Genomic DNA, 21,550 nt, shown 5'->3' on the forward strand with positions numbered 1-21,550 from the left:
CTCATTGTTCCCAGAACAGCATAACTGTCAAGACATTGGGGAAATGCTGAACCATTCTTTGCTATAATTTTTCCCATAGAAATACAAAAAGACATGGTTTAGTCGATGCTATTTATTTGTTCATATTTTTATTTATTCATATTTCCCTCTCATTAAAAATCTGAGCTATTAAAAGTATGGCAAGTGATTTGACTACTTTAGGTGTTTGTAATAAAAATGACCTTGGACTCGCCTTGGGCTTAGCTGCATCCAGAGATGGGAAGTAGTAGCAATACCCTAATGAAGCACCTTTATCCTCCTTCACCAAACAGCACAAGAAAGCAGAACCTGAAAAGGTGACACACAGCGATGGCCAGAGTATCATGTGACCTCTGTGAAAAAGGAACAGTTACACAAGGGACCAAATCAAAAGACAGAAGCAGGAATAGCTAGCACATAGATGGAAAGGTCTTCAGCTTTGTTGTTAAGTATCATGCAGATCGAAGTCTGCGTTTTTGGGATAAATGGGGATACTTGCTGCTTTTGTTGCCTCACAGAGTTGTGTAACTCTAATGAGGAATTCCTGAGAAGACACTTCATGCATTTTCTCAGCATTCCATCTCTGATTTTCTGATGGTTTCACGGGTGTGTGCTTATCCCCAAACTCATCCACATGTGTTCATTAAGTAAATACAGATTCTATGTGTCAGTTGTACCTCAGTAACTTGGTTAAAAACAGTACCACATTTGTGGGAGTGTCCCAGAGAATTGATCCAAACCAAACCAGTGGATGCATCTCATGTAACTCTGGCTCATCACTAAGCCGGAAGCAGCGAAGGGAAATGCAGTTCTTGACATGAGTTCAGATTCCAGCGTGGTTTCAGGAGAAGCTGGGGCATGGCTGTCCCCATCAGTGAGGCATCACTACTAGAGGGAGAGGCTGAACCAGGAAGGATGTCAGCAGAACTCAGTGGAACACAAGGACGCCTTCCTTTCCAGTGGACTTGGCTTCTAGAAAGCAAGACAAAAGTCAGGGAGAAAGTCAGTCTTCGTAACAGACTTTTCATACCCTTGGCACTTTTATGGATTGTGTTTCTTTTTCCTTAATTTTGTTAGGCCCGGTCAAAAGCCCTTGGACCCCCAGAATTATCTTGAGAATTGATTTAGTTCAAAAATAATTTTTTCCACCAGGCACGGTGGTGCACACCTGTAATCCCAGCAGTTCAGGAGGCTGAGGCAGGAGGATGGCGAGTTTGAAGTCAGCTTCAGCAAAAGTGAGGTGCTAAGCAACTCAGTGAGACCCTGTCTCTAAATAAAATACAAAATAGGGCTGGGGATGTGGCTCAGTGGTCAAGTGCCCCTGAGTTCAATCCCCGGGAACCAAAAATAATAATAATAATTTTTACCATAACTCAGTTTTCACAAAATGCTGCAGCACCATCAAGGGAGATGACTGTTGTTCGGAAGTATCCTAATCAAGAGGTCAGAGAGTGGTTGCCTGTGCTAACTAAGCCAAGGAGGTGACCCCCTCAGTGACTGATTCTTACCCACCTGCTACAGGCCTCTGTCCAGATTTGAGCCCACTGAAAACAGGTTTGAGTTTTGTCATTGACGCTCTGCTGCCCGCAGGGTGTTCCTACAGAGCTCTTCATCACCCTGGTCTCTGCCACCCACAGTCACACACGTGGTTCATTCAGTGGCCCTGTCACAGCTGCTTTCTGCTTGCTTTCACTTGTTCCTGGGTCTTGTGGATAGTAACCCATCCCCCAAAACAAAAGCGAGTACCAAGAGTCCAGAGCATGCCCGTCCTGGGTCGATTGCACGCCTCAGCCCACCGGCCTGTCTTTTCTGTCCAGCTCCCCCAGAAGCCTTGTGCTGCACTGTGTTGTGACATGGAGCACATGACGCTTCCCCATTCAGAGATCTCCTCCTCTACTCCTGGAGTGTAGCAAGATACATTTTAAATGGATGGCTATCCAACGGGGGCCACTCTTGGAAGTAACTCGAGGCTTATGATTCTAGTGCACTGGCTTGGCCAGCTTTAGGCCTAGGCTCAGAACTTTAGCACACAAGGTGACCCGAGAAGTCACCCAGCTCTTTCATTTCTGAAAGTGTCTTTTAAAACATCCCTAATATTATATTTGTTCTTGATCCTATTTAAAGGTAAACGGTAAATTTTGGCATAAGAACAAAAATTTTTGAAGAGGTGAAGGCAGTATATTACAACATTTTGTAAGTAAAGATAAACTTGTTAAGCAACACTGGCTTTAGCCCTTTTTGTTGTATTTGGTACAGCCCCTGCTTTCGTAGTGATTCAGTCACCTCTCTGCTTCAGGTCGTCTCTGTCGTCACTATTGTACCATAGATGGAAATGATCTGACACACTCATCTGTGGTTGGCCCTGAGCTTGTTTTCAAGGCAGGTGGACCCATGCTCTCTCTTGCCATTTCCCCAAAAGTCACTGAAGAATGTATGTGCAAAATTCCTGACTGAAGAAAAATGGAAGTAGCCTTTCCTTAAATTATTTTCTTTTCTCCCAGTAAAGTCATTTTTCCATTTTCCATTTTGGCCCATCATCCCAGATATGGAACACCTACATAAACATAAATTGATGACCTGTTTTAATATATCTGTGTCATTGAAATATTTGCAGAACTGAAAACTCGAAATTTAGATGGTTAATTTGTCAGAAATCATCATAAATGGTCCCATGCTCCAAACTTCCAGTCTCGGTTTCACCAGCCCTCTTGCTCACGCTCACTCACTCAATTAAATGCAGTGGCTGCCCTTGTGTGAACTTTTTCAAATTACCACTTAAGACCCTAAAAACCGGGGCTGGGGAGATAGCTCAGTCGGTAGAGTGCTTGCCTTATAAGCTTCAAGGCCCTGGGTTTGATCCCCAGCACCCAAAAAAAAAAAAAAAAAAAGATTCTAAAAACCCTTGGGTGGAATTTCAGATTCAGAGTTATCTTGCTTCTTAGGCGGTTTAATTGTTTCTGCTTCATGCTGATTACTGATTATTCGAGCTCATTCTTTAAAGAAAATAGACATAATCGATTTTTAAATGCATCTCTTTTAAAAAAATAATTCGATCCTGGCACAGTAGACTTTCATATATTTCTGAAGCAAGTAAGATACAGACATAGTAACATTAAACCTTCATTCTTCTTCACCTCTCAAAGTCCCTGTAAGAGCCCAGGATGTACTGCACACCTTGTTTAGGGACAGGCACTCAGCAACATGAACAGGTTACGCCCTTGGTGTGATTGCAACTGGCATTTCAGGGAAGATTTAAAATTTTGATAAAACTTTTGGCTATGAAATATTTTTAAGTGAAGTCACTCATCCTAAAAAGAAATTGCTTTCATCCTCAAAAAGTGAAAGAGGATGTGTATAGTTTCCTTTGCCTTCTTACTAACTGAAATTGTTTACATATTTTATGAATGTATTTGGATCATTCTCCTTCCAAATTTTTCTGTTCTCTATTAACATTGTATCATTGTCATTATGTGTTTAAGAATTGAATGTCATATAAAAATGACTACAACATAAAATCACAAATACAGCATTGTGTTTTGTAACATAACCAACAGCATCATTTTTAATAATTCTATTTTCCTGCTTCCAGAAGTTTTATTAATATACTTTTATATACTATGACTTTAATAATTCCCTCTATGATCATAATAATGTTTTCTCCTCTGTTTAGTGTGCTGTTTTACTCTAGTTATATTTAGTGTAACTATGAAATAGGCAGAGAAGGTATCTTGTTAAGAGTGCCAAACATTTGTGTATTGGATATACAAATATAATAAAATACTAATCCAGACTCTAATAATAAGGAAGTATCATTTGAAAAATGTAGATTGAATAGAAGCACACTAACCTGCACACTTGCCCCTTGACCAGGAAAGCTAATAGTGTAAAGATGTCCATTGGAAATGCTCAGCTGTTTAGGAAGTCCGTGTTGAAAAGTCATCCACTTACTTGCCAACAGCTGCTAATTGCAGACTAGACACTATCACGGGCTCAGCAGGCACTTTTTGGGACATAGCACCAGTTAGTTTGAGACTATACTAGAAACTTTAAAACCTTTATTTTAGAAAGAATCTATAATTAGGGCTCTTAATATTATATCTCAATTAGTCTGAAATAACTTTCGTGTAGTCTGAAACATTAACTTGCAACATACTTTTTGTTAATGGAATGTCAAATCTTATTGGCAATGTGCTGAGAGTTTCCTCTGAAAAATGTTTTGGAATTTAAACTTCTACTCTGAAAGCCTCTGATTTTTTCTCCCCAGAGGACCATTATCTGTAATATGCAGCAAAAAATGTTTTCAATATTAAGTCAACGCATTCAGATCTTGAATTGAGAACCTTATGTGACCCCCTCCATCACCCCAAAAATACTCACAAAATGATGTTGCAGTGTTCTTCAAATCCCAATGGACTTGGGAAGTTGGTTCCTGGTGATCATTCAGATTTTTGAAGTAGATTGGAGGGAAGGGAGGTCGTGGTAGTAGGACTCTTGAGATTTCGTCAGAACACAAGATAGAAAGCAGCTACTGGGTCAGGAGTCCTTTTCTCTGATTGCTGCCATCAGTGTATACCGTTGGTTATCTTGGGTCAGTTGCTGATGACCAAAGTAGCTGCTTTGTCCTTGCTGGGCTCCATAAAGGGTCTGTGCTGATGGGCTGTATGTGTGAGCTCGCTTCTCACCTCCATCCACAGGCCTCAGGTCCCACATGGGTTGGAGGACTTTGAGTCCTGTTCTTAAATACTAAAGTACATTTTAAGGTACAATCAGGGCTCTCTCGATGGGTTCTACACATCAAAAATATTTGGAAAAAAGCACTACGCCTGTACTGAAATCATACAGCACTTTTTTTTTTCTTATCCTAAAAAAAGAAGGATAATAGCTATGTTCATGGCATGTACATTGAATGAGGTATTACAAATAATCTAGCAATGACAAAGTGCATGGGAGCACGTGGTAGGTTTTATGCAAGTATCGTGCCATTTTATGTGAGGGACTTGAGTATCTGTGACTTTGGTTCCCTTGGGAAGCGGAGGGGATCCTGGAACCAGTCTCCTGTGGATATCAAAGGAGGACTGTGTATGCCGGAACGATGCCCTAAAGCTTGTGACCACTGTGCTACGAACATGTGCATTTGATGGAAAGGGACCTTGTCCTGCACTCTCCCCAAGATAAGGTAGAAGAGCTCCCTGGCGAGCAGCCGTATTCCGTGTATGTCACTGGTGTCCTGGCGTGCTGCCCTTAGGGTTGGACTGTTGGAGGGCTGTTCCGAATACCACTCCCCTTCTCGCCCCCACCCGCTCTTAGGGATGTGTCCTCGGAGTCGGACAATAACATCAGGCAGATCAACCAGGAGGCGGCACACCGGCGCTTCCGCTCTCGGAGGCACATCAGCGAGGACCTGGAGCCCGAGGCCTCGGAAGGCGGAGAGGGCCCTGAGGTAGGAGGGACTGCCGTGATTCCTTCTCAGTGAGCCTTGTCTAGGAAGTCAAGATGGGCTGCATAGCGAATGGGTTGCCATCTGGTGCTAATTAATTTAGCAAGTGCTTGTAAAATCCATGTTTGACAAGCACATGTGACTCTATCATCACAAAAGGGAATAGCATTATTTCTAGTATGAAAATCTGAAGATATTTTCACTTGGTAATTTGTTTTTCCCCAGAGTCGAACCACATTTTATTAAATGACATCAGGTTATCATATTCGAACAGTTGAACAAATCATAGACACGTTTTTACTGAGTTGTTTTGACATCGTAAAAGAGAATTATTACCAAGAAAATACAAATTTGGGATGGGCAATAATCTTAACTTCCATGCTGTCTTAACAGCTCTGTTTACTTGCTAGAAATATGTTCTTTTTAGACATTGTATTGGAAAGAGAACCATTCACAAATTGTTGCAGTAATCACAATTAGAAAAGCAAATTAATGATTTTAAAATAAATCCACTAGAAGTTGCTTTATTTCAGTGCTTAATTACAGCTTGTCAGATCTGTGATGTTTTCATTATGAATCCTCAGCAGTTAGAGTAAAAGAAACCCATGAAAATCATTGGTGCACTCCTGAGAAGATTGTTTTAGCCCAGGCACATTAACAAATGCTGGCAAGAAGCCACCCCTCAGAGCTGGTGCCCAAGAGGTTTGTAAGCCACCTCTGCACCAGGCATTTTGGTCCTGTCTCGGTGCCAGTCACTAGCTCTTGTACCTTGGGCCACTTTCTCTCTGTGCCTCAATTTGCTCATCTTTTAATTGAAACAGTAGTCATATCTTCCTCATGATTATTGTGAAGTTTGTGTGTCTCATGCTAAGCGTTGACTACATGTTAATTATAGTTATTCCCATGATTATTGTATGTTTTCATTGAGAACAGGGCGATCCCCAGTTCTTAGCCTTTACCCCAGTGTCTCATTCCTTCAAAGCCTTGGGAGACCATTTCAGAAGAAGTGAATATGGCTGGAGACTCTCTTGGCCTGGCTCTGCCCCCACCTCCCGCCTCCCCAGTGTCTCGGACCAGCCCTCAGGAACTGTCGGAGGAGCTAACCAGAAGGCTTCAGATCACTCCAGACTCCAATGGGGAACAGTTCAGTTCTCTGATTGTAAGTAGTAGGCTTGAGCAATATTCTTTTTTGTTGCTTCAGGAAAATCTTGTATGCAAATGACACCCAAGGGTCTTCCAACTTCCAGTTAACTCTGACATTTTCCAAAGTGTCTTCTTCCCTAGAAACAGAACTATACTAAAATTAGCCCAGGCAGGTGAGAACCTTTTTTGATTTGGAAAATAGCTATGCATCACCAGCTCTTTTTCTGGATTTGTAAAAAAAAATTCAAAGGTTAAAGTTCCATGAATTCTGTAATTACTAGCTTTAACCTTGTAGAATTTCTTTCCCAACTAAAAAAACTCACAAAAAATTGTGCCTTCATTATGAAGGTGGTATTTCATGGTGACCATTATTAGAAGCCTTTGGGCCTCTTGATCAAATCTCTGAAATCATATTTCAGAGGTTTATCATTCCCACATCACAAGATAAGGGCATGTGATTTAATGGCCCATCCAAGACAAGGTTTGAATGGGAAGCAGAAGACAGGAGCTTCCCAGAGCTTGACTCCTTGAGAAATGGTGTGAAAGGTGACACTGGCATCAAGGTAGCCTTTGGGCTGAGATTCTCAACCATCAGAGAAATGCTTTCTAGAAGCTTCAGGTAGGGTTGATCCCCAGTGAAAAGCAACGGAATCAGTCGTGAAGAGCTTTGCATTTTACAAGATGAAACTTCAGAGAAGGCCTGTAGGTAATCCCTGCATGTGGGTAGAATCAAGATCAAATGCAAACTCAGTGTTTCTCAAGAAATGGAACTTCAAGATGTACTACAGTGAGTGATCACAGTCTCTCCACTGAAAATGGCATCCTACAACGAACAGTCCCCATTATGAGCATGCTGAACGTAAAGAGATAGGAGGACCCTAAATTACAAAAACGTCAGAAGTACTCACAAGATTGTTGCTCCTTTAGATAGGGTGTTTTCATTTCAAAAGACATAGTGGGCTAATGCTACATGAGTGTCAGTGATTACTTGTTAATGTGGTTTCACATTAAAATTCTATGAATATTTTTCAGAAAGAGAAATTCCACTGAGGTGAAAATTTAGTGAATTTAAGTGAACAGGAAAAGAGGTTGTATATGTGAGATATTTGAATTGGTAAAGCTGTTGCTATGGAAACAAGCAATGAAGTCACGTACTTAATACCTATTTTAAAAAAAAGGAATAGTATAAACAATAGCAATTGTATACCTTTAGTCAAACAAGTGAAAAAACTCAGTTTTCCTCAACATTAATAATAAATTAGCATTTCTAGTTTTTGCATAGGGAGTTCTTGGATTTAATTGTTCTGTAAGAAAAATATACATGCACATACAACCTTAAGACCCAAGTGCAGTATTTTTATATTTTCAGATTATGTTAAGTGTTAGAATGTCTAGGGAACCCATCTCTGGTTTTGCCCCTTAGGGTCACTCTGTGTTCAAGGACAGTAGTGTGAACATTTGTTCAAGAGTGACTCCTTTATGGAATCAACCTAGATGCCTGTCAACAGATGAATGGATTAAGAAATTGTGGTGTATATGCACAATGACATTTTACTCAGCCATAAAGAAGAATGAAATTACAGTACTTGCTGGCAAAAGGATAGAAATGGAGAACATGCTAAGCAAAATAAGCCAGACTTAGAAAATCACAGATCAAATGTTTTCTCTTATGTGGAAGCTAAGGTGAAATAAAGGAAAGAAAGAAGGGAGACTTGGATATCATAAAGCTGTAGGGAAGATCAGTAGTGTAGAAGAAGATGGAGAGGGAGAGAGGAACAGGAAGGGGGAGGAAATGCAGAATGAATTCTTTAAAAATCATGTTATGTGCATATATAACTACACCCCAGGGGATTCCACTTTTATAAGTAGAAAGAACTAAACAAAAATAAATACACAGATGAGTGAAAATAAGACCAGTAGAGTAGAGTAAGGAGACATGGGGGTTGGGGGGAATGTGGACTAAAATTGAATTCCATGCATGTGTGATTCTGTCCGGATGAACTCAACTACTTTGTATAACTATAATCTAATAATAAATGTGTAAATTTTTTTTTAAAAAAAAGACTCCTCCACACGAGCCAGTGTGGGAAACTACGTGGTAGTCCCCATCACCACCCAGAGTTTCTCTTGGACATTATCTTATTTTACTTGTCATTGCAAAAATGTTAAAAATAAGTGTATGTTGCAGACTTACATAGTGGATAAACCTGCTAATAAGGAGACCCTTGTTTTCAGTCTGTGATCTGCCACCATCTCCGTTCAGATCTGTCAGGCTTTAACCACATAGAATGAGAGGAACATTCTACACTGCACACCAGGTTGGTTTTAGATTAGCCCCACTGTTTCCCTTCCTTTTTTGTTCTGTACTACTTGAACTCCACTCAGAAGCTAAAATGAAAAGTACCTCATCCTTCAGGAGGAGAGGACAAGGTGAGGTTCTGAGTTCCTGGGGACATAGAATCCAACTGATTCTTTGTCACCTCTGAGAGTCAGTAAGTGTTGAATAGCCTTACACCCTTGTGTCTTCCTTTTCCCTCTATTCCCTGTCACAATAGAAGTTGCCTAGAGCTGACATCCCAAGCAGAGCACAAGAGTGCTAACTTCTTACTGCTGGTTACAAAGCAGCTCCGGAGTGTTGCAGGGGCCAGTTGAGCTTCCTCTCCAGTAGGTTGAGTCTCCCTCTCTGCTTTAGCTACTAAGTCTAAGGGACCATTCAAAATCCCAGTCTGCTGAAAACGCCAAGAATTGAAACAGACTGACTTCATTCCTTCAGGGTCCACTCTGATTACTGCAAAGGGACGTTCCTTTTCATGACTGTATAGGATTGAGTGATAGAATTTTCTTAAACCAGTGAAGCTTGTTTCTAGGAATATGCCTTCTGACGCTTCCTGTCTTTCCCTCCCCTCCAGCAGAGAGAGCCCTCCTCAAGGCTGCGGTCCTGCAGTGTCACCGACGCGGTCGCAGAGCAGGCCCACCTACCACCGGTAACCCATGCTCATTTCCAGTCACCAGCTGGCTTTTGGGCTTTGATTAGAAATCTTCTTAGCTACTGAGAAAGAGTTTTTCCTGTGAAGATCCATTCACCACGTAAATGTGATGCTTGAAATTTACCTCGCAAATTGCCCAGGGAGGGTGGGTCTCCAACACACAAATTGGTATTGCCACTCAAGTCTCCAAAATGCTTAAAACTTTGCTGCCTTGGTTTTCACCCCAATTTCCACCAATTCTGATGTGCTTCCTTAAGGGTAATGACCTGGTACTTTAATAATTCCCTTCACTTTGTGGATTGACTGTCACTGTCTCCAGCAAGCTGGACCCTGCAAATCTACCAACCCCTTAAAACAGGAAGAACTCTTCTGGGTAGTCACATGCTCTTTCCATCCCTATGGCCTTGACTCTTAACTCCACAAAGACGCCTGCTCTCTCTTTAAAGGCAGAGAATTGGCAATAGTTTGTGCTCACTCCCCCAACCTTTAGTGACTATCAGCAAACAGAAGCAGTAGAGGGTTAGTAGCATCCAGTATATATAACAATTAAATATTCCAATTGGAGGACACGTCAGCACTTCCTCGGGAAGTGTGGGACATACACATTATGACAGAGAAATTTTAGGTCAACTTATTTCCTATTTTGGAGGTAAAAATATTATGCAGTTTTACACATTTGATTTGGCATTTGACCTTGACTCTTTTTTATTACTACGCATCTGATTATTTTATGACATTCTTCATTATGTGTGAATTTGAGGGGGAAAAAATCAATGTCTTTCCAATCGTGTCCATTTTTACTTGGCTTCAAAGGATATTTTGACCTAGGTTTTAGTTTTTTATGCTTAAAAACTGAATTAAGGAGTGCACTAGCCAAGCTGATTGATTCAGTTGTGAGCTACACAGAGTCAACTGGTTCATAACAAGCTTGAGGAGAGCATCTTTGCGGGAGAGGTTCAGCACGGCCCCCAAAAGAGAACAATCAGCGTTGATGAATGGTGGGGTGGTCCTCAGGCTAACCATCCTGTGATTTTCCTTGATGAATTAATGGCACTTTCTCTCCTTTTCAAAATCCATGTCAATTTAATTTGCCAAAGAGCTCACTTTCCTGGAGACTGGTGATTCCTCCCCGTGTGCTGTGAACTCACTGATCACCAGCGGCCTCCGCCTGAGTCTTGAATTTGGCGGATTTAGGAATCTGCTTATCCCTGCCAGTGAGGACGAAGCAGACCGGCTTTCTATTTGTCTCTTCTCGGCCATCCCACTTTGTTGAGGTTGCTGTCATTAAGCAGACCGGCTCTGCAGCCTGAGCCTCTCTGGGCAGCGTGGGGTTGGGTGGGGCTCCTCTGGCTGCTGGTGGTCAGTGACTGCGCAGCTTCATTTGGCCCCCGACTGGTGTCAGGGATTCTGCTCTCTTGTCACCTGTCTTCCGGCACTGTCACAGCCATGATCCCCGGTGCACTATGCCATGGGTCATCCCCCGAGTGCACTTCACTGACGTCAATTATCATTTAACAGCCCGGTGCCCCAACTAGGAGAGCACGGTCGTCCACAGTCTCGGGTGGTGAGGAGCCGACGGTAATGACATGCTTTATTAGACATTAATTGCAGAAGTCTGTGGGGCGGTTTCATATTTCGATGGATGGTGAATATGCTTTAACAAGTGACCTCACTTTAACAAGTGAGATCCGCTTCAGGGGCTGGAGCTGTGGCTCAGTGGTAGAGCACTTGCCTGGCACGTGTGAGGCACTGGGTTCAATTCTCAGCATCATATAAAAAGAATAAATAAGTAAAAGGTATTGTGTCCATCTACAACTTAAAAATATTTTAAAAAAAAAGAAAAGATCAGCTTCATTGTGCTACAGAGATGCCTGTGTCTTTTATTTTGAACTTCTCTGGATTGTTTAAAGGAACTGGGTAAAATGGAATGACTTTTGGTCCCATTAACTGTATTAGGAATACCATCAAGCTTTGGTTAAGTGCATTTAATTTGACTATTTCAGATATAGTTTTGCCTTCTAGTGTTTGTACTCTGGAAGAGCTTTTGCTTGTTAGAATGCTGGGTTAAAATAATTTCATCGGAAGATAATCAAAGAAACCACAGGAATTGCATGAGTTTGTACAAGTGTGTCCTGATTGTGGACCAGGCTACATTCTCCTCTGCATTTCCCATATCATGTTTTTGTTTTTTGGTTTTTTTTTTCCCAATGTGGGGCCAGACTTGCTGTGTCTCCACCATGAACCAATGTCCTTTCTCTGTCACTAGAGACTTGATTCACAGGAGAATGCACAGGTGATTGTACAATTCCCAGGGCAGGGAGCATAATTAACCATCTTGTCCTGCCTATAAAGACTTAACTTGAGCAACAAATATACTGTTTATAGTAACTTTGAAATAATTATTATGTTCACAGAATGGAAAACTTGGAACTTAGTGGGTTAAGATATTTAAATGATCTAGAAAATTTGGTGCTGCTTTAAACCAGTTACCTACTATTCTTCTTAGTCATTGTTTTGAATATCTTATGCTACTCACGTTTTGGGGTGACTCTACTTTGTGTATTTTGATTGTCTCCGTCCCTAAAGTCAGATTAGCGTTGAGCTGGTGCAGTGAGCTGAGGAAGCTTCTTGAAGATTTTTGCCATATTGTTTCATCCGTATTGTTTCTGCTGTAACTGCTCCTTAGTGTTGAATAACTTTAACTACATATATAATAGCTGATTTTCTGAAGTATGGTGATGATTTAAAGAAGTGATTTAGGTATTGTTAGAATTTAGTGCAGGATTGGGCAAGAGAAAATCAAGTTGGCACTCAGTAACCAATGGCATGATTAAAGGCATTGAGCTGCTTGGGCTTTGGTGGAAGTCATACGTTGAGTGATCAGGCTCAGTCTCCAGGGGACTTCAGAGAATTCTGCATGAACTGTGCACAGGTAATGTCTGTGAGTGACAGAGCCGGAGGGAAACAGATCATTTCACGAGATGACTTTAGCATCTCACCCTGCGCATGGTCAGTGTGTCATCTACCTCTGCATTTTATTGGCCTTGCGACCTGTTTTTGTTTTGGTGTGTTGTGCCAGCTGATGATGGTAAATGGCAGAATAACTGAGTCAATGTAGTACTAGGCTCCGTGACCAGAGTCGCGTGGTGGGTTCCATCTGAATGAGATTCCATCTGGCTCCCAAACTGCCCTTTGCCTGCCTTCTTTCCTGTGCTCTCCTTTCCCCCACCCATGAATTAAAGTGTAGGTTTGGGTGGGGTGTTGGTTTTTAAAAGACTTGAGCTCTGGAGTTCCTCCACATGTCACTCTCAGTCAGGCTATGCTTTCTCCATACCTGGAGAGGCTTGGAAGGGACCTTCCAGATCCCACCCCACCCTTCCCTTCCACCCCTCCATTCTTTGTCCTGTCTGCCCTGGACTTCTCTTCCCCAGTTCTGCTTCTAGCATGGTTTCTGCCTCTCAGACCCCCTTTCCTGTTCCTCTGCACATTGTCCTACACAGAAGCATGTGTCCAGCCTGGAGCTCCCTGGGGTGGGTTGCCTTGCTCCTTCCTCTGGGTTTTCCCAAACACGTGTGTGTTTACATGTGCACACATGAGCAGTTTTCTTTTAGAAAAGCAAACTGTCATATCCATAAAGCTCAACAAATGAATCTTTTTTACTTATGTTCATCCTTCTGGGACATGTTACTAATTACTTAATATTCAGTGATGTGAGTACAGCTCATTTTGTATGAATTGTCCACACTGAAGGCACATCACTGTGTGGAGTAACCGTCCTGGCATAGCTGGCTTTCCTTATAGTGCTTTTGGTCCTATAGTATAACAAGGCCCTGATTCTCACCTAAGCAACCATAGCCCTTTGATTGTGGCAAGTGGATGCACACTGGTGTCACTTTCTGGCAAGCTAAGCCGGAGCCCTCCCTTTGAGATACCAGGAGAGGGATAGCACAGTCCTTTGATCTTCACTGTGCAGATCCTAAAATTACACCAACATACTGCTCTGACAGGATTCAAGCCAGTCTTGGAGAATCTGTGGTGGTCAATATCAAAGGGGTTATTATTACAAAACCATATTGATACTGGTTCAGTTTAAACATGATCAAGTTCATCATTTTAATGAAAGAAACAAAGCTGCTGTAAAACTGGAGTTGGTGGACATTTGGCATCATAGAACACAGTGAGAAATTCAGTCTACAAATGGAAAGCTTGAGATGGTAAATGAAGCTAAGCAGCAGGTTTTTTTGTGTTTTGTTTTGTTTTGTTTTGTTTTGCTTTGTTTTGTTTTGATGAACCCAACTTATTTCCTGAGGAGGTCTGTAGCACACTGTGTGCACACAGCAGAAGTCTAGATGGCCCCAAAGCTGGCCTGTTCCCGGGATATACTCGCCATGTGCATCGCAGCAGTGTTTTGAATCACAAATGGAATCCTCAGCACAGGTTGTCCTACATGTTTATTTGGAAAGGACACAGTAAAGAAACATTTTAATAACACCCTCTCACATAAACGCCACTAAATTGCAGGTCACCAGTTCAATTCTCAATAGAAGGGACAATGAACATTTTAATCAAATTCAGTAGTCTCTCTACTACTCTGCTGTTTTCCATAAACTGGTTAGTTCTGTTAACTGCTATCTGTGAAAATAACCTAGTCACTGGAAATTTGTACAGTTTAGACATCAGTTCTGACAATATCCATGGCATATCCAAGTTATTTTAGTTTATCAATTATCTCATAAATATTCTTTCCAAGGACACTGAATTGTACTAATATTCTTAAGATTTTTGGATATGAGTTTTCTGAGAGCATGTTGAATTGCCTCTCCCCAGAGAGTTACATAGCTGATAATTCTAGTGACTCTGGAGGCTGAGGCAGGGAGGATCACAATTTCAAGGCCAGCCTCAGCAAGTTAGTGAGGCCCTAAGCAACTAAGTGAGACCCTGTCTCAAATTTTTTAAAAAGTAAGATAAAAAGGGACTGGGGTGGAGCTCAGTGGTAAACACCCTGGGTTCAATCCCCAGTACAGGAAAAAAAAAAAAAAAAAAGAAAGAAAGAAAGAAAGGTAACACAGCAGAGAGGGAGAAAAGAACAAACTCCACTTAATATTTCATTTAGTCAAAAGCATTTTGATTATATAAATCATAGTAGGTTAAAATGTGGTAGCCTGCACTCTGCCAGAAATACTGATTGACTACTAAGATGTAGGCTTTTATCATACTCAGATAAATGTAGCCTGAAATAGTGCTTTTGTGTTAGTGTCACAGCTGGAGAAGGAACAGCAGGGAGCTCTGCTCCAGCTCTGGGCTAATCTGCCTTTCTAGTCATGAAAGGCCTTAAGTCTGTGAGTTGAGGTTTCTTCTCCTATTGAATCTCCTCCCCTCCGGGATCCAGGGTGCTGTGGTCATCTTGGAACTGTCTTATGGCACCTTTAGGACTTACCCAGAAAAACTTCAAGGAAATAGTTGCTGCATTTTTAGCAAGATAATAATCGTGCCTTGCTGGCTAAGCAGTAACCACTGAATCTGCTGCTTCCCAGTTAATTGTGCAGTTGCTTTTTCTCTGAAGTGTGCTGTTAAGAGGCCTCCAGAGCCTCTTTGGATGCAGCCCTGAGTACCTGCAGGGGACTTGCTTGTGCTTTCCTGGGGTCCCCTGAGGGACCCTGTGGCCGTGACCTTCTTTGACTAGCCAGGTTGTTAGTAGTGAACAGAAATGGTGGAATAAAGACAGGAAGGTAGGGTTAGCAGATCTACATCCTCGGCTCATTCAAAAAGAGTGACACCTGCTGAGACACCTGAAAGCTCAGGAAAGGTCCTAACTAGGGAGGGCAGCACCCAGGGTGGCAACAGCCTCATGGAACAGTCACTCCTGGTCGTTGGACCTGGTTCCTCTTACCTTCTCCAGGAGCCTGGTGGCCCTGACGAGCGTCCTATTTCTGAGCTCTCCCACTAGAGCGCTTGTCTGCAGGTGCCGATCTAGGATGTGGCCTTCCCAGGACAGCACTCACCCCACGTGTCCCATCACCTCATGAGTCCCTGACCCATCCTAGTCTGGTGTTCTTCCATTCAGACTGCCTTTCTCAGACTGCTTCATAGGAGCAAATGTGTCTTTCTGCAATCTAGTATGGATTATCCAAATACAGTCAGTCTACCCTGGACATGTTAAACCCAGAGACTGTCCATGGTTCATTTGCCAGTTAAAGGAATATATTCCATATTGGCGTACTGGGGTAAGAGTGGTCTCAGTTTATGAGGCTCCTTGGGATTCCTCTGTCTGGTGACAGACCTCCCCAGCTGAGGCACACAGATGTACTGATGCTTCTTAGGTGCCACAGTGGGAGGCTGAGCATCCATGAGGGTCTCTGTGTTGGATTTTTATTTTGCCCCAAAAGCTGTTATATGCAGGGCCTCATTTGCTGAAGAACCCAGGGCTGCACTAGAGGAGCACCCCTATACCAGTTGTATGGAGCAGGAGTGTCCAGAGTGATCCTCTCATGGACAGTAGTATTGAGTGGCTTGAATGCCTTTCAGCTCTCTGTAGTTTGGCAATGAAGTTTAGTAACTAGAACAGATTAGAGCATCTTTCTCTTTCCTTAGAGTCACCTTTGCAACCACCCTTTTATGTTTAAGACCTTCAGGTCTAAAAGTTGAGCCTGTAAGAACGTGGAGCCCCTTCACCCAGTTGTGTGGGGTTCGTCTCACAGTGGATTCGAAGCTCTTAAAAAGCTATCATTGTCTTTCAGATACTCTTTGGAATGTTTTCTGTGCCAATAAAATTAACTTAACCTTGTCCAGAAAGTAGAATTATCTGGTTGTATGTTACTGTATTAAAACTGATCAGAATACAAATGCTAGTTGTTAAATAATAATGATTTCTTGCACAGCCATCAGTGGCCTATGTACATACCACGCCGGGCCTACCTTCAGGCTGGGAAGAAAGAAAAGATGCTAAGGGACGCACATACTATGTCAATCATAACAATCGAACCACAACTTGGACTCGACCAATCATGCAGGTATGAAGACCGCCATTCAACCTAAACTCAGGCTATAGCAGCCAGGATGCACATCACCCACATCCTCTCCTGATGTTGTTTATGTTCTGCTCTGAAGGACGTGTTTAAAAAAAAAAAAAAAAAAAAACAGTTTCAGAAAAGACATGCATTACTTTAATTACTTTAGTATGGCGTTTACCTAAGGAAGACTTTGGACCTTAAATCATTCTGTCCCTGGATGTATTTTTTAAATGTGACATGAAAGGTGTTTTCAAAATCAGCCTGTTGCAGCCCTACCCACTCCCCCCCCTTCTTCCGAGGCTAGTTTTTATGTGGGCCAGTGATTCATTTTTATTCCCCTTGAATGTGTTTCCCCATCCTTTCCCCCATTATTATGTTTAATTATTTCCTCCATGCTTTAACTAGACCAGCCCTCTTATTATTGCTGTGTGGTGTTGTTTGGGTTCACGCTCCTACTCACATGCAGGCAGATCCTCATATGAAGCTAACTTGTTTTTGCCTCCAAAATAGCTTGCAGAAGACGGTGCCTCCGGATCGGCCACAAACAGTAACAACCACCTAATCGAGCCTCAGATCCGCCGGCCTCGTAGCCTCAGTTCGCCAACAGTAACTTTATCTGCCCCACTGGAGGTGAGAAGGCTCCCTCTTCTAACTGAGGTCACCTCTGTCCTGTGGCTTCTCCTCATCTCTCTTCTCTCTCAACGCGGACTTCAGTTTTGCAGCCTCGTCCTGCGCAGTCGTGTGTCTGGGGGTGCGTGTGTCTGGGGGTGCCCTCGTGTAGCCTCCCTACATGCTTCTCTGTCTCACCCAGTTAACATCCGGGACTCCCACGGTCCTCATCCTCATCGGGCTGACGCCGTGCGTGGTACCTTGTGCTGGATGTGGCCCCTCTTTTTCAGAACTTCTTCCATTCTTGTTGTGTTTTGCTCCTTACCGCCTGTTACCGCATTAGAATTGCATAATAATTCTCTCAAGTACCAATGCTTATATTGAGTTTCGAAACATAGCTGTGGCTTTGATCATTTTTTCCTTTGACTGTAGGGACTCTCATGGGATGGGTGTTCGTGTCTCTGATGCACATCTGTCCCTCTGAGTCATTGCTGGACATCTGCTTTGCGCTCTCCTGTTTGTGTTGTTTAGTGCCATCCCTGGATGTCACAATGTCAGAGTTAGAAAAGCCAGAGAGGAAAGGTTTGAGGTTCTAAACTTGACTCTGCTCGAGAGATGACTGTGGGTTGGTTTCTCCTTTCTCTGGGTCGGACTGCTGCTAGTGGGGAAGGGCTATGGCTTTTCCAGGCTCTAACGCAAACATGGCTAACAACTAACTCTGTCATTCCAGGTGATTGTCTCCATTGGTGGAGGTTTTTCTTCTGTGCTTTAAAATTTGCCAATCTGTTCTTACATTAGACTGTGAGCTCGTTAAGAGCAGGGGCATATTTTTCTCCATTCTCTGTAAAGTCTCCATCCATAAGGCTGAATATGAGTATTTTTTGATATCTACCAAGTGGTTACTAAAGAATGGTGGTTATGAGTATTTAATATTGTTGCATGTTTAACCAACAATAAAAAAGCATAAAGAAAAACAAAGTATAAAGTTAGATTGATTTAAAAGTAAATTGAACAAAGAAACAGGGTTTCCAGGAGCTTCCCCCTTGTCCGCATCCAAGGAGGAGCATTCTGCAAGCCCCACCCAGGTGTGTTTGACACACTGAGTGGCGCACGGTCCAGAGTTCTAATGCTCGTTATTGTTCCTTAGGGTGCCAAGGATTCGCCCATACGCCGGGCTGTGAAAGATACCCTTTCCAATCCACAGTCCCCACAGCCATCTCCTTACAACTCCCCCAAACCACAACACAAAGTCACACAGAGCTTCCTGCCACCTGGCTGGGAGATGAGGATAGCTCCAAACGGCCGGCCCTTCTTCATTGACCATAACACAAAGACCACGACATGGGTAAGGCTGCTGTTTTTCTTTGGCTCCATTTTCATCCTGAGGTCTGGCATTGGTTCTTTCTCTGCAGAGGAGTCTCCCAGACCCTGAAGCGTGTCTCCCGAGGGTCTCCTGACCTGCATCTGTGCTGCAGGTCTGGACTGGCAGGGGCATAAAGGGCGTGGGCATAGAAGCCAGCTGCAGGTGTTGGTGTCAGGTTGGCCTACCTTTCCTTGCAGCACTCAGGAGAGCTCTGGTTCAAGAGTTGGCCACATTTGGAATAAACGTGTTTCATATTGCTAGGGTTTTGTTGTTGTTGGGGGTGGGTGCTTCATTACACCACCTGCAAATTGTTCACAAATCATTTTTCTTTCTCAGTTTTCTTTTGAAACTTTATTGCCATTACCCCATCTTTCTTGATTTGTCACTTCAGTTTTTAGTGTTGATGTCACTTTAGTGTTTTGCATCTCATGGATTGAATGGATTGACTGTAAATCTGATCACTCTCTTCAGAACACATTTTGTCAAAATCGATTTTTCTTACCACGTTGTTATTTTGTTGTGCTCTTGGATCATTTGGGAGAAAGAACCTGCATGATGTATTACACAAAAGTGAATGTGCATGTCTTTATATTCCTCTGTCACTTCATTTCTTTTGCTGAATCGGTGGTGGCTTTTTCAAGGCAGCACGAGGTTCTTGTAAGAATTGGCTGGTGTTTTTCTAGTGTATAATCTCTAGACCTCTAAGTCAACTGAAATGTATTCTGTCATCTCTGGGTTTTGATGCTGCAGGAGGTTAGTTTTTCCTCCTGCCCCATGTCCCTTGTCGTGTGAGTAGTCACCTCTGAGACTCCCCTGGTCCCTGCATCATTGGTCCTGCTTGCTTTGAGTTTGGAGATTATCTCTGATCCTGCTCTTCAGTCTTGGGTCAGCTTTGGATTCCTTTCCCTAGTGGTCAACACCAATGCGTCCAGTTGGGAGAGCAGCAGTATAATGCTAAGGAAAAGGCGTCAACCAAGGTGACCTGCACTGTCATTTGTACTTGGTGTGTGATGTGATGTTAATCCAGTCCTTGGTGACTGGTCTTGAGGGCACTCCCTAAAGTCATGCAGACTGGTGCAGTGTGTCCCCATGAGGGCATTCTTGGCCCCAGGGCAGGCCTGTGCCTTCTGCTGTGGGATGTCTAACATCCTTGGCTCCTGCCACCAAGGGCTAATAGCTGCCGTCACCCACTCCCAAAATACTGATAACTAAAAATGCCTCACACATTTCCAAACAGCCTTCAGTGAGAGCCGCTCTTAAAGCTCTTGCCCTTTTGTAGGAGGGGAATTTACTCACCTGCCAAGAGCACTTATCATTGAGATCTGATGACATTCATTCGGTAAACTGATAACTGCTTCTAAGGCATATAATGACACAGAGGTTTGTTTGACTCACCTTTTGGTCTAAAGATAGTATTACAGGGTTGTGGGCCAGATGAGAATGAGAGACAGGCAGCTCTTTGGAAAACAGACTCGTGAAGATTGGATTTGGGTCTTTTTTGTCACTGACACAGAACCCTGGCTGTCCGCTGGTGCTCCCATTTCCTATAGTGCTGCTATAATTTCATATCCTCAGCCAGAAACCGGAGCTCCAGAACCAGGGATAAATATTATAAAAGCAGATGGCTCAGGGTATGGAGCCACTGTGACTTGCCAACATAAGCTAGGATTTTAGTAATTTGAACTAGCTTAGTAATCAAATCCCTCACCTTTTCACAGCCTTTCACGCCTCAACTGCAGTGTAATTGCAGCTGGGCAGTTTTTATTTTAAATAGTACGAGCTTTATTTATTGCTGCCACCGTTGCTGAAAGAAACCCAGTTTTAATTTCCAGTTGCTCCTTTTTACCCAGATAATTGTTATTGACAAATTTACTCATTTAAAATGTTAATTGGTTACAACAACATTTTGTCCCAGTTGCTGCTGTTAAAAATTCTTGAGAGGACAACTGGACATCCCCCAAGTGGCCACCTCTTTTCTTAAACCCAGGTGTGCTGTCGCAGCTGTTATCTCTAAACAGAGACCAGCCGGAGATTCTCAGGGTGGAAGACACACTCAGAGTTCCATGTCCATTTTGACAAAGGACAGAGGGGCAGGGAACAGAAAAGATGATTTTTTGACTTAAAATCGGATTCACTTTGGTTTGGGGATTTGTTTGTTTTCTGAAAGAATATATAAGAGGACAGCACAGCCTCCCTTAGATTTGAACATTAGGATAGAAAAAAGCTGGTAGGACAGTTAATACTAATGAAATAGAACCTCTTCCCCCATCAGCCGGGCCCAGTGGATTCTCGCACCAACCAGAAGCAGCAGAAGATTCAGGCCAGTGCTTCCCCTGTGTGCACCTCGGGTGTTTGACAGCCATTCCTGCACACGGGTGATGAAGCTGGCCGCTGGCAGTTCATGTGGAATATGCGTGACCATTTTGAAAAGAAAGAAAGAAAAAACAGGAAAGGGTGGCCTGGTCTCCACCTGGGTCAGGTAGCAGCCTGCTGGAGGCCATCAGGTGGCAGACAGGAGCCTAGGTGGCCTCGCTGACCATTCCCCCTGCTAAGGGAGCAGCTCAGAGAGTGTTCGGGTACAACAGGACATTCAGGCCTCTCACGGCACAAAGCTCCAGCTTATTTTTGTAACAAGAAAGATTACACCTTCGTTAAGTTTCAGCTTTGTTTTCTACCCAAGTTCCAACTAATAAAAATGACTGTGCTAGGCTTGATCGCCAGTCTCTTCCAGGAAGGAAAGAATAAAGGAAAAACACAGTTGTTCTGTTTTGTTCTTTTTTTTTTTTTTTTTTTTTTAACCAACTAGGACTCCTGTCTCACATATTTTTAAGATTTAGGAAATCTAAATTTTAAGAATTAGGAAATCCTGTTTTCAAAGAAGATACTGACCTTTGCATTCCATTTGAAAACACTTACAATTGAAGAAGCCACGACTCATGGACTACTGATGAACAGCCAGTGTATCTGCATACTTGAGTCATTT

At 42.8% G+C, this 21,550-nt stretch overlaps 1 protein-coding gene across 8 annotated transcripts in view; it reads left to right on the top strand.

Annotated features, from left to right (window-relative positions):
• NEDD4L (NEDD4 like E3 ubiquitin protein ligase) overlaps positions 1-21,550 on the top strand; it is a 311,088-nt gene that overhangs the window by 243,346 nt on the left and 46,192 nt on the right. For 3 of the 8 annotated variants that reach the window (XM_079108668.1, XM_079108662.1, XM_079108663.1), the window contains 7 exons: positions 5,326-5,458; positions 6,438-6,614; positions 9,508-9,582; positions 11,104-11,163; positions 16,464-16,595; positions 17,106-17,225; positions 18,352-18,549. In XM_079108668.1, the coding sequence (XP_078964794.1) occupies positions 5,326-5,458; positions 6,438-6,614; positions 9,508-9,582; positions 11,104-11,163; positions 16,464-16,595; positions 17,106-17,225; positions 18,352-18,549 (895 nt within the window). The remainder of the gene's footprint in view (positions 1-5,325; positions 5,459-6,437; positions 6,615-9,507; positions 9,583-11,103; positions 11,164-16,463; positions 16,596-17,105; positions 17,226-18,351; positions 18,550-21,550) is intronic. The other 5 variants (XM_079108669.1, XM_079108664.1, XM_079108665.1 and 2 more) reach the window with 2 other exon arrangements.

This window comes from Sciurus vulgaris (genome assembly GCF_902686455.1).
Source record: "Sciurus vulgaris genome assembly, chromosome: 13".
Taxonomy (NCBI): domain Eukaryota; kingdom Metazoa; phylum Chordata; class Mammalia; order Rodentia; family Sciuridae; genus Sciurus; species Sciurus vulgaris.